Source organism: Schistocerca serialis, chromosome 2, assembly GCF_023864345.2.
Source record: "Schistocerca serialis cubense isolate TAMUIC-IGC-003099 chromosome 2, iqSchSeri2.2, whole genome shotgun sequence".
Taxonomy (NCBI): Eukaryota; Metazoa; Arthropoda; class Insecta; order Orthoptera; family Acrididae; genus Schistocerca; species Schistocerca serialis.
The window spans coordinates 324,788,090-324,814,251 of NC_064639.1; the positions used below are offsets into that span (position 1 = coordinate 324,788,090).

General features: G+C 40.5%; 1 protein-coding gene across 2 annotated transcripts in view; it reads right to left on the reverse strand.

The window, feature by feature from the left end:
• The window catches only part of LOC126457136 (uncharacterized), a 29,508-nt gene extending 19,341 nt beyond the window's left edge, over positions 1 to 10,167 (reverse strand). Inside the window, exons 1-3 of one of the 2 annotated variants that reach the window (XM_050093202.1) lie at positions 9,924 to 10,167; positions 5,977 to 6,156; positions 5,742 to 5,895 (exon numbers count right to left, since the gene is read on the reverse strand). In XM_050093202.1, the coding sequence (XP_049949159.1) occupies positions 5,742 to 5,895; positions 5,977 to 6,156; positions 9,924 to 9,995 (406 nt within the window). In that variant the 5' untranslated portion in view covers positions 9,996 to 10,167. Of the gene's footprint in view, positions 1 to 5,741; positions 5,896 to 5,976; positions 6,157 to 6,294; positions 6,366 to 9,923 lie in introns of those variants that run through there. The other variant, XM_050093204.1, reaches the window with a different exon arrangement.
• Positions 10,168 to 26,162: the final 15,995 nt, after the last annotated feature.

The following is a 26,162-nucleotide window of genomic DNA, read 5'->3' on the forward strand; positions in this document are numbered from 1 at the left end:
AACAGCTCATGATAATGGAAAGAGGTCTGTCTGAAGGTAGATAAACATTAAATATTGTCATCCAAACTTGTAGACACTAATGGCCCTGGCCTCCAGTTCGGTGATTAGGGGCACATGCGCACTGAAAATATCAGACTGTATGAGGGTACAAACCCCAATGGACACACTTTTGAAATTAACATGATTGGTATAGAAAGGTTTGTAGTTATTCAGAACAGGGAGATGTGTTGCCGTAAGCTGTGTTTTCTGAAGTGCTATGCCAATTACGTAATAAGTAGCAAGTAAAAATGGAGTTTGGTCAGATGGTGATAGTAGCCATTACAGTTCCATTGAAGAAGCATTGGCGTCAGGTCTGAGAACGAGGTGAACGGCTAAGACGTGTATGATTACTTCACTACCAGGTCACAGTCCACCTGACTGTGTGATACATCATCAAGGTGCATATGCTCAACCTTTGCAGGGGTGGGGAGCTGAACATCCGAAGCCTCAGAAAATAATTTATCTTTCCGTTTATCCTTCTTATCCTTGTGAAATTTCAATTTCTGTGAAAATTTCCCATTTCATCATCTATAATTGAAGAGGACCATACTTTTCTTCAACCTGCAGCCTGTGGCTGCTGGTCCTTGTCATGAGGGGAGGTTTGATTTTGTTATACTTTAGGGCACAACAACAGCTCGGGTCATACGCACCCAAGTCAAAACTACAAAAAACAAAAACAGAGAGGAGTTAAAAAATCACTATACGTCGGTCCCAATTGACATAATAGAAGACAGTTGAAAAACGGCACATGGAAAATGGCTAAAAAAGACACCATACAGAAATGGAAGTGGAAACAAAGTTAAATGGCCTTCGCCATATTGCTTTGGTGGATAAAAAGTAAAACACAGTCAACAGCTCACCCATAATCTTGAGGAGAGGGGCATCTTGACAGGTGATGACGTCAGAGGATGACTAGGCATCTCTGGCTGCACTGATGGTGTGTGATGGGAGCTGACATTCCTTCCCCCAACTGTGGGGTAGGCCCTGGAATACAATGACCAGGAGGGGTGTGCGAGACTTCGTCAACATACGAGGTACAGACTGGTGACAACAGTTGCAAAGTTTCAGACCACACCAGTCAGATGAAGTCTTGCAACTTTTTCTTAGCATCTTGATAAGACAGGCAAACAAGTGTTTTATTTTCTTGAATTTTCTTCTCCCTCTTAAACACTGAGCACTGCGATGAATGAGGATGATGTGGTTCGAGACAGTCAACACATTGAGGGGGTTGGGCAAAAGATCGTGGGATGCCCGTCCACATACCTCACTGGAACAGCAGGAGGACGTGCCCAAACCTCTAGGACCTACAAAACCTCATCGGACAAGGAAAATATGCTCCGATATCACGCCTAGAAACCATGACCTTAAGCTTCATAAGCAAAATGTTGCCGTCGAAGGCCAGGATAAAATCTCCAATGTCCACTTTATTATCTTCGGGACCCTTCTGTATGTGGCAAACAAAATGGACTCCACAATGCAGCAGATAAATACACAGCTCTTCATCAGTTTGTAGCATAAGGCCCCAATGGAAGACACACTTTGAATTCTATTGAGCTCATTATCATGAGCAATGTGTTGTTGTTGTTGTGGTCTTCAGTCCTGAGACTGGTTTGATGCAGCTCTCCATTCTACCCTATCCTGTGTAAGTTTCTTCATCTCCCAGTACGTACTGCAACCTACATCCTTCTGAATCTGCTTAGTGTATTCATCTCTTGGTCTCCCACTACGATTTTTACCCTCCACGCTGCCCTCCAATGCTAAATTTGTGATCCCTTGATGCCTCAGAACATATCCTACCAACCGGTCCCTTCTTCTTGTCAAGTTGTGCCACTAACTCCTCTTCTCCTCAATTCTATTCAATACCTCCTCATTAGTTATGTGATCTACCCATCTAATCTTCAGCATTCTTCTGTAGCACCACATTTCGAAAGCTTCTATTCTCTCCCTGTCCAAACTATTTATTGTCCATGTTTCACTTCCATACATGGCTACACTCCATACAAATACTTTCAGAAATGACTTCCTGACACTTAAATCTATACTCAATGTTAACAAATTTCTCTTCTTCAGAAATGCTTTCCTTGCCATTGCCAGTCTACATTTTATATCTTCTCTACAACGACCATCATCAGTTATTTTGCTCCCCAAATAGGAAAACTCCTTTACTACTTTAAGTGTCTCACTTCCTAATCTAATTCCCTCAGCATCACCTGACTTAATTCGACTACATTCCATTAGCCTCGTTTTGCTTTTGTTGATCTTCATCTTATATCCTCCTTTCAAGACAATGTCCATTCCGTTCAACTGCTCTTCCAAGTCCTTTGCTGTCTCTGACAGAATTACAATGTCATCGGCGAACCTCAAAGTTTTTATTTCTTCTCCATGGATTTTAATACCTACTCTGAATTTTTCATTTGTTTCCCTTACTGCTTGCTCAATATACAGCTTGAATAACATCGGGGATAGGCTACAACCCTGTCTCACCCCCTTCCCAAACACTGCTTCCCTTTCATGCCCCTCGACTCTTATAACTGCCATCTGGTTTCTGTACAAATTGTAAATAGCCTTTCGCTCCCTGTATTTTACCCCTGCCACCTTTTGAATTTGGAAGAGAGTATTCCAGTCAACATTGCCAAAAGCTTTCGCTAAGTCTACAAATATTAGAAACGTAGGTTTGCCTTTCCTCATGAGCAATGGTGGCTGGTATATCTCCTATGTTTACACAGGCCTGAAGTGCCCATGAATGGTTGGCATGCAATGTTTTGATCAGCAAAGATCCATTTCTCAACTTTTCTAGTGCTGCAACCTCCCCAAACCAATTTTCAATATTTTCAAAGAGAAACAGTGGTCTCACTGTAGTGAAAGCTCTGCCATCAGTTCAAGAACAAACCAAGAACTCAGCAAACCGTCTACTTCCATCTCTCCTTACCTGGCTCTCACCTTTAAGCATGTTCAAAGGCAGAAATGCCATAGGATTACAAACCTCTGCATTAAAATCACTGTTCCTGATTCTTGATATTGCTGTGTTGTACAGCCACTGTTAAGTTTGATCCATTTCATTGCAGATCATCTTCATTGATGCCACTCTCATCGGAGGCCCTCACCATGGGAGCCACCAAGGCAAGGCAAAGGCCACCTGGCATAGTACCTATTACCAAGTCCCAGGACTCCAAAGGTGATAGGCGCCTACTCCATGGCTGAAATGGGGATGTTACAGCTCAGGCATAGGCAGTGCGATTCCTGTATTGTCAGGGGGTTAACATCACGAGGGTTCATGACAACCCGACCACGATGGACCATGAGGTAGAGCCACTCAATTGGTAAGTGCAAAAGATAACAGCACGTACTGGAGAGCTAAAGCAACACAGTAAGATGTCCTTCCCCAATATAGCCCATACTTCAGTAAAATTTGGAAAATGGAAGTCGAAAATGGGGACCAAAACTTACAAAGCCAAAAAAAGCGAAGGAAAATGCATGAAAAAGCAAAAACCTTCAGATGCCCAAATTATAGTCAAAATATCAAGGCAAAAATGTGACTAAATAAAGACTCCCTTATTCGCCTCTTTTGCCAGTAAAGGAAGGGCCATGGGTCTATTCTAGCCCCTGACAACACAGGGCAGTGGAATCTTCAGAGGCAGGAAACTATCCGAGATAGATGTGACCAGTTAAACTGGTTACTCTTTGTTCTAGGAACCATTCTGGCATTAGTGATTTATTTCAGTCATGGGAAACTTAAATAAGGATGGGTAGATAGGAATTTGAGAAGCCTATTGCAAAAATGAGTCCACACTACCTCACTTGACTTGCACACAGCACGAATATCAAGACGATGACATATTTCAACATTTGAAACAGATCAGAAGTATTGGAAAAAAAATGCAATTTAATCAGACAGAGTATCATGTAAAACTGTAAACCAGAATTTGGGGCAGAAGGTATGGTTTCATGTCCTTTAATATGAAGTAATTTCAATATTTATGAAGGGTTTTCATACTTCATAAGAAAACTTATAAAAGGATGAAAAAATAATAACTTTGAAATATTTCAGCAGTACATGTTGGTAATTTTGCTCGTGTCTAACTGAAACTCTTTGCATAAATCCCCACTAATAAATGCTGCTGCCATACCAACTACATAAAATTTAAATTTTTCCAAAATTTTCAGAACCCGGCAACCATGCATGAGGATCTAAAGTCCCATAAGCTGCAAAGTATTGCCATACCACATTACCTTCAGCTGTTATATTCGTAAGCTCAAAACAGTTAAGATACAACATAATCACAGAACACCCTCCAACAGGAAGGAATGAGGCAGAAGCTTGGAAGAGAACGAACATTATGATCTTTGCTATTATCAAACTAAAGAGAAGTGTGTAATGATAGTGCATTTCTCAATATCTTGATAATTTTTTCCTCACACACGCTACTTGGTGCATAGTAAAGAAATCTCAGGAGACTAAGGAAACCTTAGTTTCAGAATGGTTTATTTTTTTTTTTAATTGCAACATTAATAACTAATGTATACTGAGAGAGAATGTGATATTCGTTGAAAATTTTATTGTGCAAGTACACCTGCACATGAAAATAATTGTAACCCAGTCAAAGGTTTTTTGGGCTTGTCATTACTGTGCATGTTTTGCAAAGATGACATAGGAAGCTATGTTCACTGGGTAGGCAACGTTCTTTTTGAGGAACAATGTTGAGAAAACTTATAGAACCAGCACTGAAGCTGACTGCAGAATGATTCTACTGCCGCCAACATGCATTTCATGTATGGATCACGAAGATAAGACATGAGAAATTAGGGCTCATCTGGAGGAATACAGACGTCATTTCTCCCTTGCTCTATTTGTGAGGGGAACGGGAAAGGAAGTGACTAGTAGTGGCACAAAATACCTTCCACCATGCACAGCATGGTGGCTTGCTGAGCGTTTATGTAGGTGTCATCGTAAATGTTTACAAGTTTACTGTTCAGGTGACAGCATGAAACCTCTGTCTTTGGTGAGCTGGGCTGAGGTCTTCGTTTATGGAAACTGTTACGAGCTGTAACAAAACCATTTATTAAAACAACTTTTTTTAAAATTTTCTTGTGTTGTTTAGCTATTATTCAATTATCAGAACATCTGCATTTTAGAGATGTTGTTGCAGGCATGTCAGCAATATACAAGCTGAAGAGAATAGGGGCTAAGACAGAGCCTTGAGGAAGATCCTTATTCATTTTATTTGCGGGAGCACTCAACAGCGCTGCACACTTCCCGGCATCAAAAGGAAGAACGATTAGGGTTTCACATCCCATCGACAACAAGCTCAGACGGTTTCAAGTTCGGGGAAGGAAATCAGCTGTGCCCTGGCCAGCATTTGCCTGGAGCGATTACAGGAAACTGCAATAAACCTACATGAGAATGGTTGGATGTGGATTTATTTGAGCTGTCACCCTCCCAAATTTGAGTCTAGTGTGCTAACCATACCCCACCTTGCTCAATCCTGTCGTCAAAAAACAGTACATGTGTGCATGTGCAACCACCTGGTAGCAACAAATGATAGTGATCTCTATGAGATTGCAGGATGGACCATTTCATCAGATACGGAACTAGCAAGCAGTCACATGTTAAGAGGACTACAAAGCCCCATTTTGGGTGTTCCTCTGAAATACCTATACTAGGTGATTAAATTTTAAGTATATTTTTAATGTCCGTTATGTACCTTCTCCAGATGAATCATAAAGATCATTATGTTCTTCAATTGTTTGTTTCGAGCAATCATCCTTGAATGCAACCGACTGGAATGCAGATAACCACAGCATCATTTCACTTTCATTGACAGCTGCAAAATGGTATGTAACAGTCTTCGTAACAACCTGTAAATAAACATTGTTTTAAGGAAAGAATTTGTGAACTCATCAGTCAATATAAAATGTGGACTTACAATTTACACTTACAATGAAACTATTGGGGTGGTGCTTCTGTACATCTTGTGTAATTTTCACACAATTTTCAAGAGTAATAATTCGATCAGACAAATTCTTCGTAACATCTTCCTCACTGTCAAATACTTCAAGTCTTTCTATCCCATGTTTGCTAGCCCTGAATAGCTGGCAATACTTCTTGTGCCAAGTTTTCTGAAAAGATAAAATGTGTTGTTACAATGCATGATACGCAATCATTGTAAAGACATTAAAACCAACAAATAAAGCAAGACAATAGAAATAAATTGCTCTTATGACAGCAAATCATTGATAGATTTCTAATCTTCTTACTTCACTACATCTAGTCTCCGTAGGCTGTTAACAGTCACAGTAATTAACACTACGTGGGGCAGGGGAGGTCTTTTCAGTCACTGAGACAGGAAAACTGCATAACAGCAGACAACAGCCTTTTATTTTTTAATTAATCTATCTTTGAGAACTTCACGACAAACACTTAGAGAGAATGTACATAGCTTACAAGATAAGCTGAAGACTGACCTGACAACAGAGTAAAGCACTGACCTGATAACAGAGGAAGTACCGAATTCCCATACTACATACGGTGCATCAATCATATGTTACATTTCAAACATCACCTATTAACACTACAGCCACAATGTTTTTTGTGTTCAATAGGGGTAAATCGCTAAAGTCTACAACAGAAGCTCTGTCAATCACAGAACTTTTCGTGTACAGTTGGCAACACAGCTGTTTTGTGTAGTCAATGGAAAGATAGTTTGAGGTAACCAATGAAAGCGAGGAAAAGCAAGAGGTGAGAGGTAGAGGGGGGGGGGGGGGGGGGGGAGATTAGTGTTTAATGTCCCATCACCAATAAGGTCATTACAGACTGAGCACAAGCTTGGATTGGGGAAGGATGGAAAAGGAAATCTGCTATGCCCTTTCACAGGAACCATCCCAGAATTTGCCTTACGTGATTTAGAGAAATCACACAAAAACTAATTCTGGATGGCCAGATGCCGGTTTGAACTGTTGTCCTATTGAATGCGAGTCCAGTGCGCTAGCCACTGCACCACCTCGCTGGGTAAATGCAAGAAATATGGTGAGTAGCAAAAATGAACCATTTAACAATTTTTGCAAAATATTCATGGTTGTGCCAGTTCATGAAAAGTTGCCCTAAACTGCAATACATTTTTATTTAGCTTTTAACGCACACTGTGGTGAAACCCAAGGTTTAAGTTAGGTTTCAAGGTAACAATTCTGTTGTGAGATGGCAAAGCCAACAAACGTGATGATGTACCAACGAGTTCAGCTGCAGTTACTGCAGTCTTGTTTACCAGTATCTTCCATAGCAGATTACTCTTAATAATGGAACACAATGTTTCTGGCCTTCATTTTCGAAGTATCTGACAAATATTAGAGTAGTAATGCTCGACATGGAAGTACCCTATCTGAGTCATACTGCTGAAAGAAATTCCTAGAGTCACATTGAGGGATATCATATTCAGTTAAATCTTACTGGAACGTCTGACGGAATGAGGGCTTATAAAATCGGTTGACTGTGATCTCCAGGATGGCGATTTTAAGATCTGAATCTCCCATAGTAATGTTCAAGAGAAGTTGAAAATTCAACAAGACACCTATTGGCATAGTATTATTTTGTGTGCATTTAGTTACACGGTAACAACTCATACACATGTTTGACTATTTGACACGAATAAACCATGACTGAAATGGTGATCCATAAAACTCTTCCTGCACATCATTTAATGACCACTGCAAGGCAATGCTTGGAAGCAGTGTTATAACTCTGTGAGCCTGTATTTGCTTGGACCCTGTTCTTCAAATCTATGTTTCATCAACATTTTCATTTTCATTCAAAGAACTGCAAACTGTAAATCTGAAAATTATTCATGTCTGGCAATAAATTGTTTTCCCCTCTCAGTCAACAGCAGGAAATTTCATAGCTTTGACAACAATGATTCTCCTTTGACATATTACATTCACTTTCTAAAAGGATTTCTTATGCTAATGATGTCAGCAAATTTTGAATGTAATTCAATCACATTTTGCAGAGTTTTTGAATATATCCACCTTCTCTCTGTTCCACAAATTGGCTCTGGTTGTATGGGTCTTTTAATTTTATGCCACTGAAATATTCAACTAACAACAAATCTAGTTGCAGAATCAGAGTCAATCTTACACACAAGTTTACAAATCAAGATACTCTTTTCTTTCTTCATTCTGTAAAATGCACAATTTAAATTAGCATTGGTGCAAACATCAAATGAAGTTCTGTTAGAGTAAATAATCAGTGAACTTGAGAAGCAGGCAGCACAAGTGATGACAAATAAAATTTTTTTCTTCAGAGTGGGAGCAATATGATATATACTTACATATAAAACACAAGGCTCAATGATATTTGACGTCCAACTCTTGCAATACAGTCAACATAAATAAACATGCTATTATCAGAAATTAATTAGTTTTTAGACTCACCATAATTTCTATTTATCCACACTTACCTATTTCCTCAGATGAGGGACAACTTACACAAGCAAAGAGCACTAAAAAGTCAAACAAACTCAACATTTAGGAATTACACTTTCTAGTATTATCACAAAATGTCAGTGCTCCTTCTAATTCACTCAACTATTAATTTTATCAGACTGATCTTGGGAAATAACATAATATCATATCAAGATGTAGGCACTGGGAGTAAAATGTAATTTATCTCAATTACAAGTTGGTCCTACTCCTCTTCACCTAGAATATCAATCAGTAAAATCTGTGTGGGAAGATACAAAAGACAGAAAAATAACTGACACCTCCAGTGCAATGAATAATGCACAGCATTTCTCCATTTTAATGTTATCCCTACATTTCCTTTTACAGGTTGTTAGGTATCAGCTCATCTCAGTGCAGATGTCCAAAGATAGCATGCATTAATCCACCTCAGGTAGACCCAATTACTTTGCACAGTATTTTTATGAATTTTATGAACAATATTCATAGTACTGTCATACAAAGAAACAAATAAAAAAAAAGTTTTTGAAAATAATAAACCAGTTTAAAAACGTACATTCATTCACATTTGGTGTACAATCAATTAAGTTTTCATTCGGATATTGTCAGAAGAACTACACATCACTCACATCTTCATTTTAAAAAATCAGCAGCAGTTCTGCTAATATTCTGTCTCTAATGGGCTCAATGCAACATAAAACAATGGCTATCAAACTGGAAATCTGGTAATGTTTGAGGGCAAAATGGTCTCTTTAAAAATATACTTGTGATAATAGTTACAATAATGTTTAATGCAGAACAAACTAGTATAATATACAAGGTCTCCAAATTTACCTATGTGCTCCTACTCAAAAATCTCATACGTATAGTGTATTTAATGAATAATGGTGTAAAATGTTCGTAATATCTATGATGATTGAAAGAAACTGCTAGTTACATACAGAACACCTAATACAATAAGGAAACATGAATAGAAAGTAAACGTTGGTACCGAATATTTAATAGTTTATATGCGGCACTACTTTCTCAACAAGAAGTATGAACTTTCATGCGACGTTGTACTAAATTCCGCCGCAGAACCTGAAAGGTCTCTCAAATTTCCAACCCAACTTCGTATTTTTATTCTACTATCGTAAACTTTTCGTATAATTATTTGTAGTAACGCCAGTATTTTCAGATCTATCGCCGCGACAAAATATCAGTAATTCTGTTGCATTTAAGTCATCAATAACTAGGTACTGTCATTCAAATTAAATATCTTCCTCAATAACTCATCTAAATTCTAGGCGAGTGTGACACACTGGATGCAAACAAAGGATGATGTTCAGTCACGTTATTTACATATGAAACGTAACCTCCCAGTACGGAAGACTGACAAATAAATAGTCATAACTAACGTAAATATGCCATTCAAATTACGTCAACATTTCTGTTACCTTGAGCTGTCCCAAGACTCCTTGAGGAGGGAACAACAAAAATCCCTCCTTGTACGGCTTTTCAACATCCATAGGAAACTCTTATTTGAAAGCATGTCATTTGCAGGCAGTCTCTCTTACTTCTTTACACAATCACTGCTTGAACACATAACACTGACAAATACATCCGTCACCTGTATCTTATCAAAACAAATATCTTCCTACACCGCACCACAATTGCTTACACAATTACTTTAATCGCACATGTAACTCCAAAGACATACTGCTCTACAGCCAAAGATCATACATGTACGATCTTAGGCAAAACACAGTTTGGCGGGCTGTTTAGAGTGTGCTGATATATTAAGGCCCGTCCACACGCAACGATCTGTCTGCACAAATGTCTGCGCACATCACATCTGCGCAGACAGATCGTTGCGTGTGGACAGAAGATTTGCACCAACCTGAGGTGTGTGCAAACCTGGAAGTTGGAGTTGGAAGTTTGAGCGAAACCTCTCAAATCTGTGGGTTCAAACCACATCTGCGCAGACAAGTTGGAGCGTGTGGACAGGAGATCGCCGCAAACCTGGCGCGAAACAGCTGTTTGCTCAGTCTAGTGTTTGTATTTGTGCGCACAGGGCATTAAAATGGCTGATACTCGTCAGTGTTCTCGAGAGTTTGTAAGTGAATTCATTGAAATATATAGAAGCCACCCACGTTTGTGGAAGATTAAAGTAAAGAATATAGTGACCGAGACAAAAAGACAGCAGCATACAATGCTCTAATTGAAAAATTGCGGGTATTATTTCACTCAACTCTTGTTTCGATATTGGAGTTGAAAATTCCAAATCCTTGTAGCTCCTTCCCGTTGCTAGGAATCTTAATGTTACCGCCAGCCGTTCATGAGGAGAAATTGCCCTTCTCTATACAAGTATTTTTTCTCATAATATTAGGGGTTACAAGCTTTAAGTATAACTTTCGACATCCATCCGCAAATAATTTCGCCAGTCGTTAGGTTCGCCCTGCAACTCTCGCAGTAAATTTACGTGAGAAAACTGCTTTCGCTTTAGCAGCCACTGTCTACACCATTTTGACCGCTTTCTCTGTTTCCTGCGGTTGGTCTGAATGTTTTTTGCAACACTAGTTGCGAACACAGACCACAACAGAACTTCCTCCATTTATATATTTCAAAATAACTGAATTAAATTTTTGACGTTTGCGGGGAGTGTAGTCGCTTGCCACTGATATTTCTTTTGTACACCGACAGATGGCGGGCGAGTAATAGATTGGGGTTTGTGTCGTGTGAACACACCACATTTGCAGCGATCTTTTGCATGTGCAAACATCTGCGCAGATGTCTGCGCAGACAGATCGTTGCGTGTGGACCGGGCTTAATCTACATCTACATGCTTATCTGCAAACCACAGTGAAGTGCATGGCAGGGGGTAGTTTATCATACCAAGTATTAGGAATTTGTCTCGTTCCATTCGCTATGGAGCAAGGGCAGCACGATTACTTAAAAGCCGCTGTGTGTACGGCACTGTAATTCGTCTAATCTTGTGTTCACGGTCCCTTCGCGAGCAATATGTAGATGGTTAAAGTGTATTGCAAAATTCTTCACAGCTTCAAGGTGGTTTATGAACAGATTAAAGTTACCTGTAGGTGGTTGATATACACTTAATTTTATGAAGGACTTTTTCTGAAATTCTACTTCTGTTGCACATGCTTCCATATGCTGTTCTAGGCAAAATTTTTGAATGCCGATGTTCCTAAATTTGTAGCAGTTCCTGATGAGTGTGGCAGCTCCTCCTTTCTCCATTTCTGCTCTACAAAAGTGCGATGCTTACCTAAATCCTGCACCACTTAAAAGTTCTATAGCAGTGATCACATGATGTTCAGAGAGGCAGACTGTGTCAGCTATGCAGATAATTAATTCATTAATTTTATTTCTCAATCATCGAATATTTTGATGCAATAAAGACAGCCGACATTTCGCATTGACTGAGTTAAAATTGGGTAGAGTTGAAATTTCTGCTGATTGTTGAAAGTTCTTAACCAACAACTGTTTATGCTAATGTAATAAGCTACAATTACGTTTTTTTGGTTTCTCTCTCAAACTGAAGGTTTGTATCAATCCTAACCTTTCTTAAAACTTGGTTTCTTTCTGTCCTCCCTACCCTAAAAATGGTTCTTTTCTGAACCCTACAACCACCGGTATTTTATCACTTGAAACAGTGCCTCCCCTTTAACTTTCCTGCTATTTTCCTAGGCAGTTTACCCTTCCATTTACTGTTCAGGTGAAGGCCATGCTTGTATAATCCCACCTACTGAGAGAATCAACAGGAACCACACCGATGTGTGACCCTGCACCTGACATAAGCAGTCATTCCAACTCAAAATTAACTCTCTTGACAGAAGAGTTCAAATGAGGTCGGTCATGGCGCCCAAGAACAGATACAAACTCAACACTAGTGTGTTTCAATGCTGGTGCAATCTTTGCCAGGTCACACTCTATACTGTACCCAGGATCTCTGCCAATACTATTACCTGGTCCGCCCACTATAACCGTGGTGTCTTCTTTAGTGAAATCTTTGCAAAGTGATCCTAAATCCTCTGTCACCTTTTCCAGACCAACACTAGGTTTAAAATAATTCGTGACCTGCTATTCTGATCCTAGCTCATCCCGCAAAAGTTGGCCAACACCTCTTCTATGGGAACTACTTAACAACAACACTTTCTTTCTCTTTACTGATTTCCCTGCTTTCTTACTTTTCAATTTGCTGCTGAAAGTTTGTTGTGCCCTGTCTACATCTGCAACTGCTTGAGGCTCGCCAGCTTCTAACTGAAGCAACAGGTCAAATCTATTTTCCACATTCACCACGAAGCTGTCAGACAAAGTGCTAGGCCTGTTCCTCCTATTGCCTGTTGCCACTTCCCACCTCTCTTTACCCTTCTCCCTCCTTAACCTCTCAAGATCTCCCCTGGCCTCGTCTAACTCAGCCTGAATGGCGGCAGTTTTCCCCTCCTGTTCTAGTATCTTCCTATCTCCACTACATATCCTAAAAAACTACTGATGAGTCTCATTTACCTCCTCTATTCCCACATCACTACAATCACCCACGTGGGAAAAACTACAGCACCTGGCACACCAAAGCCCCGACCTAACAATTCTACAGCAAGTCAAGCACTTTTAACTCACGATAAACGTAAGAGTTTATTAAGAATAAGTCAGTTAAATTACAGATAAACGCGAAAATATGATTCCACAAATTTGGCCTATACGCAACTGTACATAAACAAAAACAACAGTGCAAAGTTTCTGAAACAACAACTTAAACTTTACGCTACTTTCCGGAAATGTGAGTTAAATAATGAAGAGGTACGCTGCAGTTAAATTGCTGGAGAGAGCAAAGAACAATTAAACGAAACTCTATAAATTTGCTGCTGCGAAACATGAACAGAAAATACGACTGTAACCCGACTGTACGATCTTTTCGCGTTTTCTGCTATATTACGTAAAGAAAAGTGAAATCTTTAATGGTACGCCTAAAAGCGCTCTAATACACCAATTTACCACGTAATCAGTTCTAAACTAAATGTTATTATAATCTCAAATTACTTATATTTACGAGAACACCAAAACCCGTGCTAGTCGCCTGACTGCAGCAATCTCCTTTTAAGACTAACAGCATTTTCCTTGTGCCTATGCTCCCAATGAGTGAAAATCTGGCACCTGCTTTCCCTAAGATTGAGTCAGTGTGATCATTCAGTCTGATATCCCCACAAATTGTTATACCACGGTATTTGTATGATTTAATCGAATCAGCTGTGGCTTGGATGTGTATATTTTATGATGTTAACGAATTTCCACTTCTTGGATCAGCTTAAAATATAATATGGATTTCCACAGGACGTCATGTGAGAAGCACGAGTTGAGTTTTCAGAACCCATCGAGGTTGGCGTAACTGTGATCACATTTGACTTCAGAAAATATTTTAAGATTCTACAACAAATGGATGTTAATGTGTTAATGGTATTGAAAGGTAGTTTTGTGGATCACTTCTGCTTACATTCTTGTAAAAAAGATGCATATATTCTTGCAGTCCTACAGTCCTACAGTTATTAAGGTGACGAGGGTGGTTATCTGAACTGCGTCTGGAGACTAAATTTGGAGCTATTGACAGCGTTTGAATTTAACCACAATGTTTCTGATTTGACTGAGAGAGTTTCGATGAGACCCTACTACGACAGTCATTGTGGGATCACTAATTAACTGCCCCTTCGACATCAAAAGCCGTTTCATTCAGTGTCTCTCTGACAATAGCCCTATGATTTGTTTTGCACATGTAGAGCAGTTAGTTTCTGTTTCTTTAGAAGTTTCTTTGCAGTTACTGTATACTGTAGAGGGACACTCGCATCATGAAGTGTTCTGATTACTAGATGCTGTATCTGTCCAGTGCTTGATCAATTGTTCTTTTAAATGTAAGCCATACTTCCTCTACAGGATCCTGCCCAGAACTTAATTTCGTAGTTCCTCTTTGGGATGTAGCACAACAGTCTCTTCACATAACTTATTGAACATGTAAATATTTCTACTTGTTTTAATTGTCTTTCGAACTTTAGTAAGAGTTTTTGATGTGACTGTCTCACGGTCACATGCAGCTTCAACTCTTCTTTGATTTAAGTTTATTGTCAGATACACTGCCTCCATTTCCCACCATCCTAATCTGCTTAAATTTCCTCCAAAAACCTCACTGCTGCCTGTCTGTCTGAAACATTACAAGAGCTTCTACATAACTTTTCAGCAGTGCTTCGAACTCGGATACTTTGTTGTGAATGATTCAGCACTTGGTAACTGGGATTTTAAGTCTCATCAGTGAGGGTTACTTCCTTGGGTCTCACACTAATGCTTTCAGGTCCCGTACAGCTATCATTATCTGGAGTGGATGGATAGTCGCATAATCTAAAAAAAAACCTTGTCTACACTCCACACATAGTGTGCTGTCTAGGTAGCAGCCTCTGACGTGTAGTGCTTCGCTGAGCCACTTGGGGGAGGGGTGGGGCGGCGACACAGTTCTCAAACCTATGACATAAGGTCAGCAGGCCTAGCTTTAAAGCCTCTGGTTCAGTCGTTTCACTTGTCTCAGTCCGAACGGACCACATTAGGTTTTAGGGTAATACTGCAGATCGTGAGCTTCCTTGAAATTCCGTTATAGTGATGTGTACATAAGAAGGCGGATAGTGGAGCGATATGCAATGGGAAGTAGCAGTGTACCATGAGACACAGCCAATCACATCATTTTGTCACATCTGTCTAATCACTGCAATGTTTTTGAAAATGTAGTCCAGCTGCCAAGTTTGAGATAATTCCATCAACTCTGGGTGCAACTGGTTTTACATTTCAAATGCAGTATAGTAGCAGTACTTTTAGTATAATAATAAATTAATTATATTCCACACATCTATGGATAGTGGTCTCTGTGATATGGGAATAGATCAAAGCAGTACATTAATTTAAGTGCAAGACAATGAAATAACTAAATACTAAAAAATTATGGTATTATAGTGCTAATTATAATTATAAAATAACATAAAACATTACATTTAAGAGTTTCTGAACAAATTTTCTTCAGTGGTGCAGAATGAGTTGCCCAATAGAATTTTCTTTAATTCAGTCTTAAACTCCACCAAATTATCAATCTGCCTAAGTGTGTAACATTTTCTGTCAAGAATGGCAGACATTGAGCTAGATGTTGCAGTGGTTAGCGCACTGGACTAGCATTCGAGAGGATGACAGTTCAAATCCACGTCCAGCCATCCTGATTTAAGTTTACTGTGATTTCCCTAAACCACTTCAGGCAAATACTTGGATGGTTCCTTTGAAAGGGCACGGCCGACTTCCTTCCCCATCCTCCCCTAGCCCAATGGGACTGAATAACCGCGCTGTTTGGTCCCCTCTCCAAAACCAACCAACCAATGACAAACAGCTTATGGTGGCACAATTAGTAATGTAGTACTTTTGAGGATCATGCACATGAGCGTTGGAATTCAGCTATGCATCACAATCGATGTCACTGCAATCATTCATGGACCTTGGCCTCACCACACAGGAGTGATTTGCCAAGCCATTTAACCCAGAATTACAAACACCACTGTGTTGAGACATCCTATTATGAACTGCTAAGTTTAGCATCAGAGGCACTTTATCTCTGTATCTCCACGAATGTTTGCAGAAATATAAATTTAAAAAATTGGCAAGTATAGTTTATTATACTTATTTTGAAACTCATTTCATGGTAACTGCAGATTATTTTATAAAATATATTACATTTTTCACTTATACCATGTGTGATGTGTACATCATTTCAGTCTGCCAATACAATTCATTTTTCATTTATCAGTCCACAGTTCCTTTCTCATTCATTAATCTTGTAGTTTAGCTGCAAGCATTTATGTAATTTGTTCTGCAGTCTCGACATGCCCACGAAATGTTGTCAGTAGTCCCTCTGCTGATTGCCATAAGTCTTGTTATAAAGTGTATGAGGGAGAGTTAAATTACATGAAATGACAGGGTACTTGGTTTAGCTGTATAACGGATTTGTTTTAAACATTTCAACTAAAATAGCCACTTAATGTTACAGTACCTAATACAGTGTCATTGTTCATACATTTGCATGACTTCTTAATATAAATGGTAATTCTAGCCTCAGCATCACTACTCAAAGTGATTCGTGATCACAGAATAACTCTAAATTCTAAAGCAAAGTTCTTACTCAACATGGAGAAAATAAAACAAAACATAACTACACAATGTTGCTTAACAAAAAGGCAGACAAGTTGCGAGCAGGCAGCCATGTTGGCACACATAGGATGTGATTCATCAGACTGCATGAGAAATCGATGCAATCAACAAATGTCTCTGCAATTTGCCTACACAATTGCAATCTCCAGACAGATCATATGATATAGCAATGGATTGCTATGATCAGTCACTCATGGATGGGACCCTTTAAGTGACCTGTTTTGGTAATATAATCATTTTGTCAGCACAAACAGAGATAGATATGATTTTGGCCTGAGCACAAAAAAATCTAAGTGATGAATAATGCTATTATTTATATGTACTGTATGTTGTTTCCAGTTCCACAGTCACTGCATTCTCAGTTTAATTGAAATGTTAACTGCATCAATCCATTCAAGTACAGAGAATTACAAATCAAAAGTTCAGTCTGTTGTATATAGCATGAACATATAAAATCAAGAAGATGCACTACTTCTTGAATTAAAAAATCTTTTGTCTGAATATCAGACTAAACCTTATTAACAATTATGATAATATGTAGTAGGCCACACTTCTGGTGAGGAATACCTTTTGTGCAAATCATTAAGAGAAATCCAATCAAAATATCATATTATACATATTGCATTGATAAAAACAGACACCATTACTGCGTATCTATTGTGATAGTCCATTGTAGAAGTTTTCAGGTGCAAACTATCAGTCTATTCTTAATGGAAAAACACTAATTATGTTGTTGCATATTTTGCAAAAAACTGATTTAATCTTAATAAAGTACTAAAGTCATATAACTTCATTGACATTCAGGAACAACAAATCTTTGTCAGGACATTTTGGCTCTGTCACAGTTGACAGGATCTTTGAACAAGGTGATAGTCTTGACTGCACAATAGATTTATTAGTTATGGTTTTCCAACTGTAACAGGAGCTTGCACTGTTCTATTTATTATCGAATGGAGCATACTTCAAGGCTCAATCACTGAATCCTGAAATTCCTCTACAACTTTAATGAACTGTAACTGTATTTTATCCAAATGTAACATCTTTAAATCTTTAACATCAACCTGAGATTATTTATTTATTTGGTCCTTGTTTAATAGGTACTGCTGCTACATATAGGTGTATCGCTATACATTTTTAATTAATTTCTGCATTTTTAATGTTTGAGAATAAAGGCATGCACATTTGTAACTTTTTATATGCACTGCCCCAGAATCGTTAATATCTGAGGAAACGGTAATCAGCTAAAAGTACCAATAAAACATCCATACTACATTGCATAATTTGATTATTAATTAAATATGTCTGTTATTTTCAGTTTTTTTCTTAAGATATCTATTTCACATTCGAGAATTCTCTGAAGTTCGTGTATGTAACTGCACACCATATCTCTATTACTTCGTCTCTTCCTTATTACTGCGAATGCATCTCGTTCATCTGTGATAAGGCAGCTATTAGTACCCATTTATGAGGTCTTTAAATGACAATGACTGCTCACCTTAAGATAGTGATATCATTCACAGGGAAGATGTGGCCTAGGAAAAAGTTTTGAAACTCATCATGGGGCCTGAGCCAGACTCTTATTTAGAGATGTGACAAAATCATAAGATACTGGACTGGCATTTGTGAAAATGACAGTTCAAATGATCATCTGACCTCCCAAATTTAACTTCTACAACTTCCCCAAACAGATCAAGATCAACTCTGGGATGATTCAACGGATGAGGACATGGCCAGTTTCCATTGCCATCCTTCATTAATTCGAGCTTGTACCATTCTCGATTCTCGACTGCCCTTGCCATTAACAGGATGTCAGACCCTAATAATCTCTGTAATTCATATCTGCGCTCATAAGTCAGGTTTCTGTTCTCTGCGGTTTCCCTAAATCATTTCAGTCCAACTTAGGGATGGTTCATTTGAACAGATTGCTGCTACATCTTTGTCCAAATGAATCAATGGTCTGATTATAGCGACATCTTCCTCGGTGAGATGTTGGACCTTAACTTTCCTTGCTTCCTTCGTACTGACAGTTGAAGTCAAAATATTCCAGATACAGCAACAGACAATGGCCTTCTAAAGTGGTGTAATCGTATCTATCGCTAGATGTCAATACATACGCTTTACTCTAAGAAATTTTTAATTGAAGTCCTAGAAGGTTTATGTGGTATTTTGTAATGTAAATTGGTTTCTCGACATCCCATGAATGATGTACGATAACGACATAAGTGCAGAATTTGTGCTTGGGCGCAAAACTGTCTATTTCCACTACTTCACCTACGACTAAAGTGATATGACACGAATATCTGCGAGACCCAGGAATACCGACTAATTGGGAAGGCTCTCCCTATCCTTTGCGCCCGCAGGCACAATTCTTCCGCGAAGTATGAGAGCTGTGTACGTAAATGTATTTGTTATGTGTAGGTGATTTTAATGGATATGTGCGTGTCATGATCGTGTTACAGATGAGATAGCAGACAGTGAATGAAACCCAGTGCAGGCACGTAGCCTGCTCCTCTCAAAGAATACCAAGGAGGCCACTGAGCTTAAAGTCACCAGCCGACGGACGGATCACCATCCAAAAAATGGCTCTGAGCACTATGGGACTTAACTTCTGAGGTCATCAGTCCCCTAGAACTTAGAACTACTTAAACCTAACTAACCTAAGGACAGCACACATTCATGCCCGAGGCAGAATTCGAACCTGCGACCGTAGTGGTCGCGCGGTTCCAGACTGTAGACCTAGAACCGCTCGACCAAACCGGCCGGCTGATCACCATCAATAGTGTCATGCCCTTATTCCATGAAACACTGTGGAGAGGTTTGGAATTTAATCCACGACATTCCCACAAAGACTGGTGATCTGGCACTTTAGGCACCACCCTTCCTGTCTCTTCTGCCGTAAAGGCAAAGGAAAAACAGTCAACAGAGTGTGGCCTACCCGGACGGTCACCCATACAAGTACTGGCTACTCCCGACGGTGCCTACCTTCGGTGATCTGACGGGAACCAGTGTATCATCTTCAGTAGATGTATAAGTATGGCAATTAGATATCGAAACTGCACGCCATCTGAACTTGAAAGTTGTGGGAGGTTTTTGATACTGGATTACAGCTTACCTTGACGACAGCATCGTGCATTTATCTTGGTTCTCCGTTTAAGTTCAGGTGTTATACAGTTTTTGTGCAAGCTAATATTGAGCAGTCACGCCGAAACCATGGTGAACCAAACAGACGAGAAGCAAACAATTTTAAATTCATTCTCCAATTAAACATAAAACATATATCCAGCGAAAAAATAGATTTCTGAAGCGTTTGGTGATAATACAGTATTAATGTAAAAGTGTTCGAATTACAGAAATTATATTCTTAGGCTCGATCCTAGTTAACATGTGACTGTAGGAAGTGACGAAACGATTCAGGAAACCAACAAAGTTATGGAGGAAGAGGGGCATCTGAGCATGTGGCTGATCGAGCATGTTGAACACTAACGAATAGTTGTTAAGATCAGTTATACGTCAGAATGGCCAACTACCATGAGAAAGCACTGGATGCGATATTGGTCGTCAGCTACTGAGCCTATGCAGTGCATTTACCCTTCCAGACATGGATTCATGACGCCCTATTTTCAGATCGGTGGCGATTCGAATGAGAATAGACCGTCAGTTGGCTCTTCATGGCTCTGCAGAAGCGACGTGACACCTATTCCCCAAACGCTTGTGGCTATCCTCGCAGCAGTTTACACATGTAGAAACATTGTTTCTCTGATAATGAAGATCCATGGTAGACGTTATAGTACTCGGAAATCGGATCCTCATTGTTCTCTGATGTCCTACGACCTTGAAAAATAAACCTGATACTTGTTGTAATGTTGATTGCGTTTGCTTAAACTTATGGCTTGACTTTTTCGGGTTCATAAACATTTTATTTTTATCTGTTATTACTTTTATGTTGTAATTTCATGTACTGACACGTCGCATGACCTTGGAGATTTGCCCCTCAATTTGGTTCTATTGGACTTGACATGTAAATAAATAAAAAAAAATGCAATGTGTCCTACAGCGATTTTCATACCACGTTCAAAGTAACCCAACTTGCGACGTGCTGCTATCGTGTCCACATCGCACCATGAGTCGCATCTAGCCACAACATTCGAGCATCATACGTGGTACACATTCAAATGGGCCAATCCTTCCTGTCACTTTTGTCACTCAGTTTATATGATACCTTGAACATGACTAAACAGCAATGCGTCATGTCTGGCACCATAAAGTCACAATGGATGCAGGTAGTATCAGGGGCCTCCCCAGGATTCAGTATTAGGTCGTACAATCTTTTAATTGTATGTAAATGATGTGTCATCAGTTCGGTCCCACTGCAAATGCCACATGTACGCTGATGACCTCCAGGTGTATCCAAATGTAAAACCAATAAACCTGAAGACAGCTATCGGAAATATCAGCATCGACCAGTGTGGACTATGAAAATGGGCACAGGATATAGGGTTAAACGTCAACCCACCCAAAATCCAAGCGGTACTGATTGGTCATTCTAGGCTTATTGGCCCGAAATACGAGAATTCCTACCGTCTTCAATCCTAAGTGGGACAAATATCAAATTCTAGGGGTAATAATAGATGAAAATGTAAACTCAACTGAGCACGTAACTGCAGTGTGCAATAAGGCATCAGTATCTCTCCATGTCGTACAAAAATAAAAAATCTCTTCCCTCTTGACCTGAAAAAGAAACTTGTACAAACATTTATACGATGAGCGTTCAAGAAGTAATGCTGCACACTTTTTTTTCTCGGCCAGTTTCGGTGGAAGAATGCGGAGTTCATTATGGGACATCGTGGAATATACCAGCCTCAGCCCCTATACTTTCACGAAGTTCCGAAAGGTGGTGGCCCTATACGTAGCCTTCAAAATGGCGCCTGTAATACAAGTGCGTTCTAAGCGGAGCGCTGTCTTTGTGTTTGTTTTGGCGGGAAACCAGGGCATCCCAGATATTCATAGGCGCCTGCAGACTATCTTCGGACAACTTGCATATACAAAAGCACGGTGACTCGTTGAGCGAGGCATGTGTCATCATCGTAGCGAGGTCGCACAAACCTGCCCGATCTCTCGCGTACCGGCCGGCCGAACACAGCTGTGACTCCTGCAATGTTGGAAGGTGTCAACACTCTCATTCGAGGTGACCGACGGATCACAATCAGACACCTCGCTGTGCAACTGGACGTCTCTGTTGGTAATACTGACGGACTCGTCCACCAGTTGGCGTACTCAAAGATGTGTGCCCGCTAAGTTCCATACCGCCTAACAAAAGACCATAGAGAGCAACGAAGAACCATCTGAGCGGGATTGCTTGCGCGTTACGGGGCTGATCATGACCATTTCTTGTCGAACATTGTCACAGGCCATGAAACATCAGCTCGTCACGTCGAACCGGAAACGCAACGTCAGTCCATGGAGTTGCGCCACACTACCTCTCCTCCGAAGGAAACGTTCAGAGCCGCACACTCAGTCGGTAAAGTCATGGCGACGGTCTTCTGAAACTGTGAAGAGCTCATTCTGTTTGATGTCCGCCCTACTGGTGCAACGATCAACTCTGAAATGTATCGCGCTAGAAGAAACGACTTCAGTGTGTTCGTCGCCATAGACATGCAAGCGAACGTCTTCTCCATGACAACGCAAGGCCTCACACAAATCTGGGCACCTGAGTGGAGCTCACAAAACTTCATTGGACCGTTCTTCCCCATCCACCCTACCGCCCGGATCTCGCACATTCCGACTTCCACCTGTTTGACCCAATGATAGATGCACTCCGTTGGAGGCAGTTCAAAATGGTTCAAATGGCTCTGAGCACTATGAGACTTAACGTCTGAGGTCATCAGTCGCCTAGAACTTCTACTTAAACCTAACTAACCTAAGAAAATCACACACATCCATGCTCGAGGCAGGATTCGAACCTGCGACCGTTCGGGAGGCAGTATTTGGGTGATGGGTAGGTTATTGATGCAGCAAGACATTGGCTCCGATGTCAGCTAGCAGAGCGACGCCATTCGGGCATACAGGTGGGTTAAGGCCTCCTCATCGAGCAGAAATTATTTTGAAAAATAGGAGTTGGTAGCCAAAAGAGTGGGGAATAATGCGATGTATTGGAATCGCGAATAAAACCAGCCCGCTTACAGAAAAAAATGTGTTACATTACTTATTGAAAGCACCTCATACTTTCAATTGTTGATAACAGTGATGTTGTCTTGCAGAGACTTTCTCAGGAACGCTCACGGTGGCTGGAACTGTTATGAATGCATGTGTTCGTTATATCCGTGTTGTTCGACTCTTTGATTGTATTTCAACATCAATTGTACGCCTATCCTGGGTGCGTGCAGACAACTGCAGAGATTTCCATACCCTCTGTCATCTCTACTGTCTTACCAATGAACACTGTCCGCCAAATCTCTCCTCGGCCTTTACGCTCTTGTCAGAACAACACAACAGAAACACCCGTCCCCGTCAGAGGAAAAACCTTTTTGTCCCACTCCATCGTTCAGCCACCTTCTCGAAGTCCTTCCTAGCAGCAGGAAACCCGACTCTGGAAGAACCTTTCTCAGTGTATTAGAGGACCGAATAACGTTTCCAGCTTCAGAAGACAGGTAATGATATATCTACTACAGCAAGAATGAGGATTACCATTGTCCCTGTACGCACTCTTTACCCTTATACATCCCACTTTCCAACCTGGTCTTCCTCGCCTCCCATTACTCTTAGCCGATGCTATATCAGAAAACATCTATTTCGTACACGTAAACTTTTTTTTATATCTGACAATGTCACTACTGTTATTAATATCAAAATTATTGTCATTACTACTACTACTACTACTACTACTGCTACTATTATCACTATTAGTATCACAGTTGCAGTAGTAAAAGTACTGGCATTATTAACTTTATTAGTTCATAGTCAGTATAATTTACTCAGACACTAAAATCGTTTTATCACTAGTTGTCATATTAAGGTAGGAGACGAGATACTGGCAGAAGTAAAGCTGTGAGTATCGGGAGTTAGTCGTGCTTCGGTAGCTCAGATGGTAGAGCACCTGCCCGTGAAAGGCAAACCGAGCGAGGTGGCGCAGTGGTTAGCACACTGGACTCGCATTCGGGAGGACGACGGTTCAATCCCGTCTCCGGCCATCCTGATTTAGGTTTTCCGTGATTTCCCTAAATCGTTTCAGGCAAATGCCGGGATGGTTCCTTTGAAAGGGCACGGCCGATTTCCTTCCCAATCCTTCCCTAACCCGAGCTTGCGCTCCGTCTCTAATGACCTCGTTGTCGACGGGACGTTAAACACTAACCACCACCACCACCACCACGTGAAAGGCAAAGGTCCCGAGTTCGAGTCTCGGTCGGGCACACAGTTTTAATCTGCCAGGAAGTTTCATATCAGCGCACACTCCGCTGAAGAGTGAAAATCTCATTCTGGAAACTGTTATTTCTTACATAACTATAATGAAATAGATAGCGTATGAGTGAAACCTTGATCTGATATGAGAGAGGGCCTGACGGTCCTCATCATATCAGGTTAAACAAATATTTACCATAAATGAAGTGTGCACAAATTTATCAGCGAGAAACCTTAGTCTTCAACAAGAGTACAGTTGGAAGAGCACCTGCTGTAACTTAATGGAACATATTTTTTAAAAACAGACTTACGCAAAATGTGTGTCTCAGCACATGTGTCGACATGTATTGAAACACTGACTCTTCGGAATGATTCGGGAACAAAACGCCAAAAATGAAAAAAATTATTAATTCGAAACTGACCTGCTCAGCTTTGTCCACCACTTGGGTAGCCGGCCGGAGTGGCCGAGCGGTTCTAGGCGCTACAGTCTGGAGCCGCGCAACCGCTACGGTCGCAGGTTCGAATCCTGCCTCGGGCATGGATGTGTGTGATGCCCTTAGGTTAGTTAGGTTTAAGTAGTTCTAAGTTCTTGGGGACTGATGACCTAAGCAGTTCAGTCCCATAGTGCTCAGAGCCATTTGAACCATTTGAACCACTTGGGTATCCCCTACCTCCCTCCCTCTTTCCATCCCGCAACCAATAACTGTGCCAGTTTTTGGTTTTTCAGCCACTACTCCACCACCTTAATCACACAACTGCCGTCAAGACCACGGAGACCCACTATCGGGACCAGCAGCACCAGCCACTGTTACACATTTTTTACTCTCATCAACTTGTTCATCAGCAGTCTCCATCACACTAGCTTCATCTCAGACTAACCATGTACAAGGTAATCCGTGTCACTTGAAGTCCGAAACCACAGACCAACTCATGTCCTTGCAAACCTCATCCAAGAATCCCAAAACATCACCATAAAACCCAGAGCCCAGGTCATCTATAGACTCCACACGCATTGTTCTCAAAATTTCCTCTCCTCAAATTCCTTTGTCCTATCACACTTTGAACCAAAATTCCTTCCCTGGCTTCGACCTAAAAACATTCTACAGGGTGCGGCAGCGTTCATAGTAGGACATTAAAAACACACCATCAGACAGTAACTGTAATTTACTTATTACCTCTTATGTCAATTAATAGTTAAAGGTATACCATTTACTAATGTGGAAGTCATCGTCCATTTCGTGGATTACTTTTTGAATATGATTCCTGTCAAATGATACCCCTCTGCGCAACACATTCATCTAGGCGGCGTTGGAAGCCTTCCATAACTCGGTGTAACGTATTCCCTGGGACATTGCCGACGGCAGTTCTGATGCGATCCTTCAACTCAGGAATGTTGGCACAACGTGTTCGGAACACTTCTTGCTTCAGGTAGCCTCAAAGGAAAAAGTCTGCACATGATAAGTCAGGTGAGCGAGGCGACCAGGAAATGTCACCAAAACGGGAAATTACTCTACCGGGAAATGTCTGTCGCAAGAAATGCATGCAAATTCTGAGTGTATGCGAGGTCGCTCCGTCTTGTTGAAACCATAATTGTTCCACATACACATCGACCATACCTAATTGGGGAAGAACGAAGTCTTGCGGCGTCTTTAGGTAGCGTTCACTGGTGAGAGTTACAGCCACACCTCTGATATCCTCAAAGAAGTAAGGGCCAATAATCCCAAAGGAAGCAACTCCACAACACACTGTGACACGAGAACTGCCGTCGACAATGTCCCAGGGAATACGTTACGCCGACTTATGGAAAGCTTCCAACGCCGCCTAGATGACTGTGTTGTGCAGAGGGGCATCATTTGACAGGAGTCATATTCAAAAAGCAATCCACGCAATGGACAATGACTTACACATTAGTAAATGGCTTACCTTTAACTATTAAATGACATAAGAGGTAATAAATTAATTACAGTTACTGCCTGATGGTGTGTTTCTAATATCGTACTATGAACGCTGCCGCACCCTGTATTTAGTAACGCGATATTTATGCTCTTAATTTTTGTAGGCAT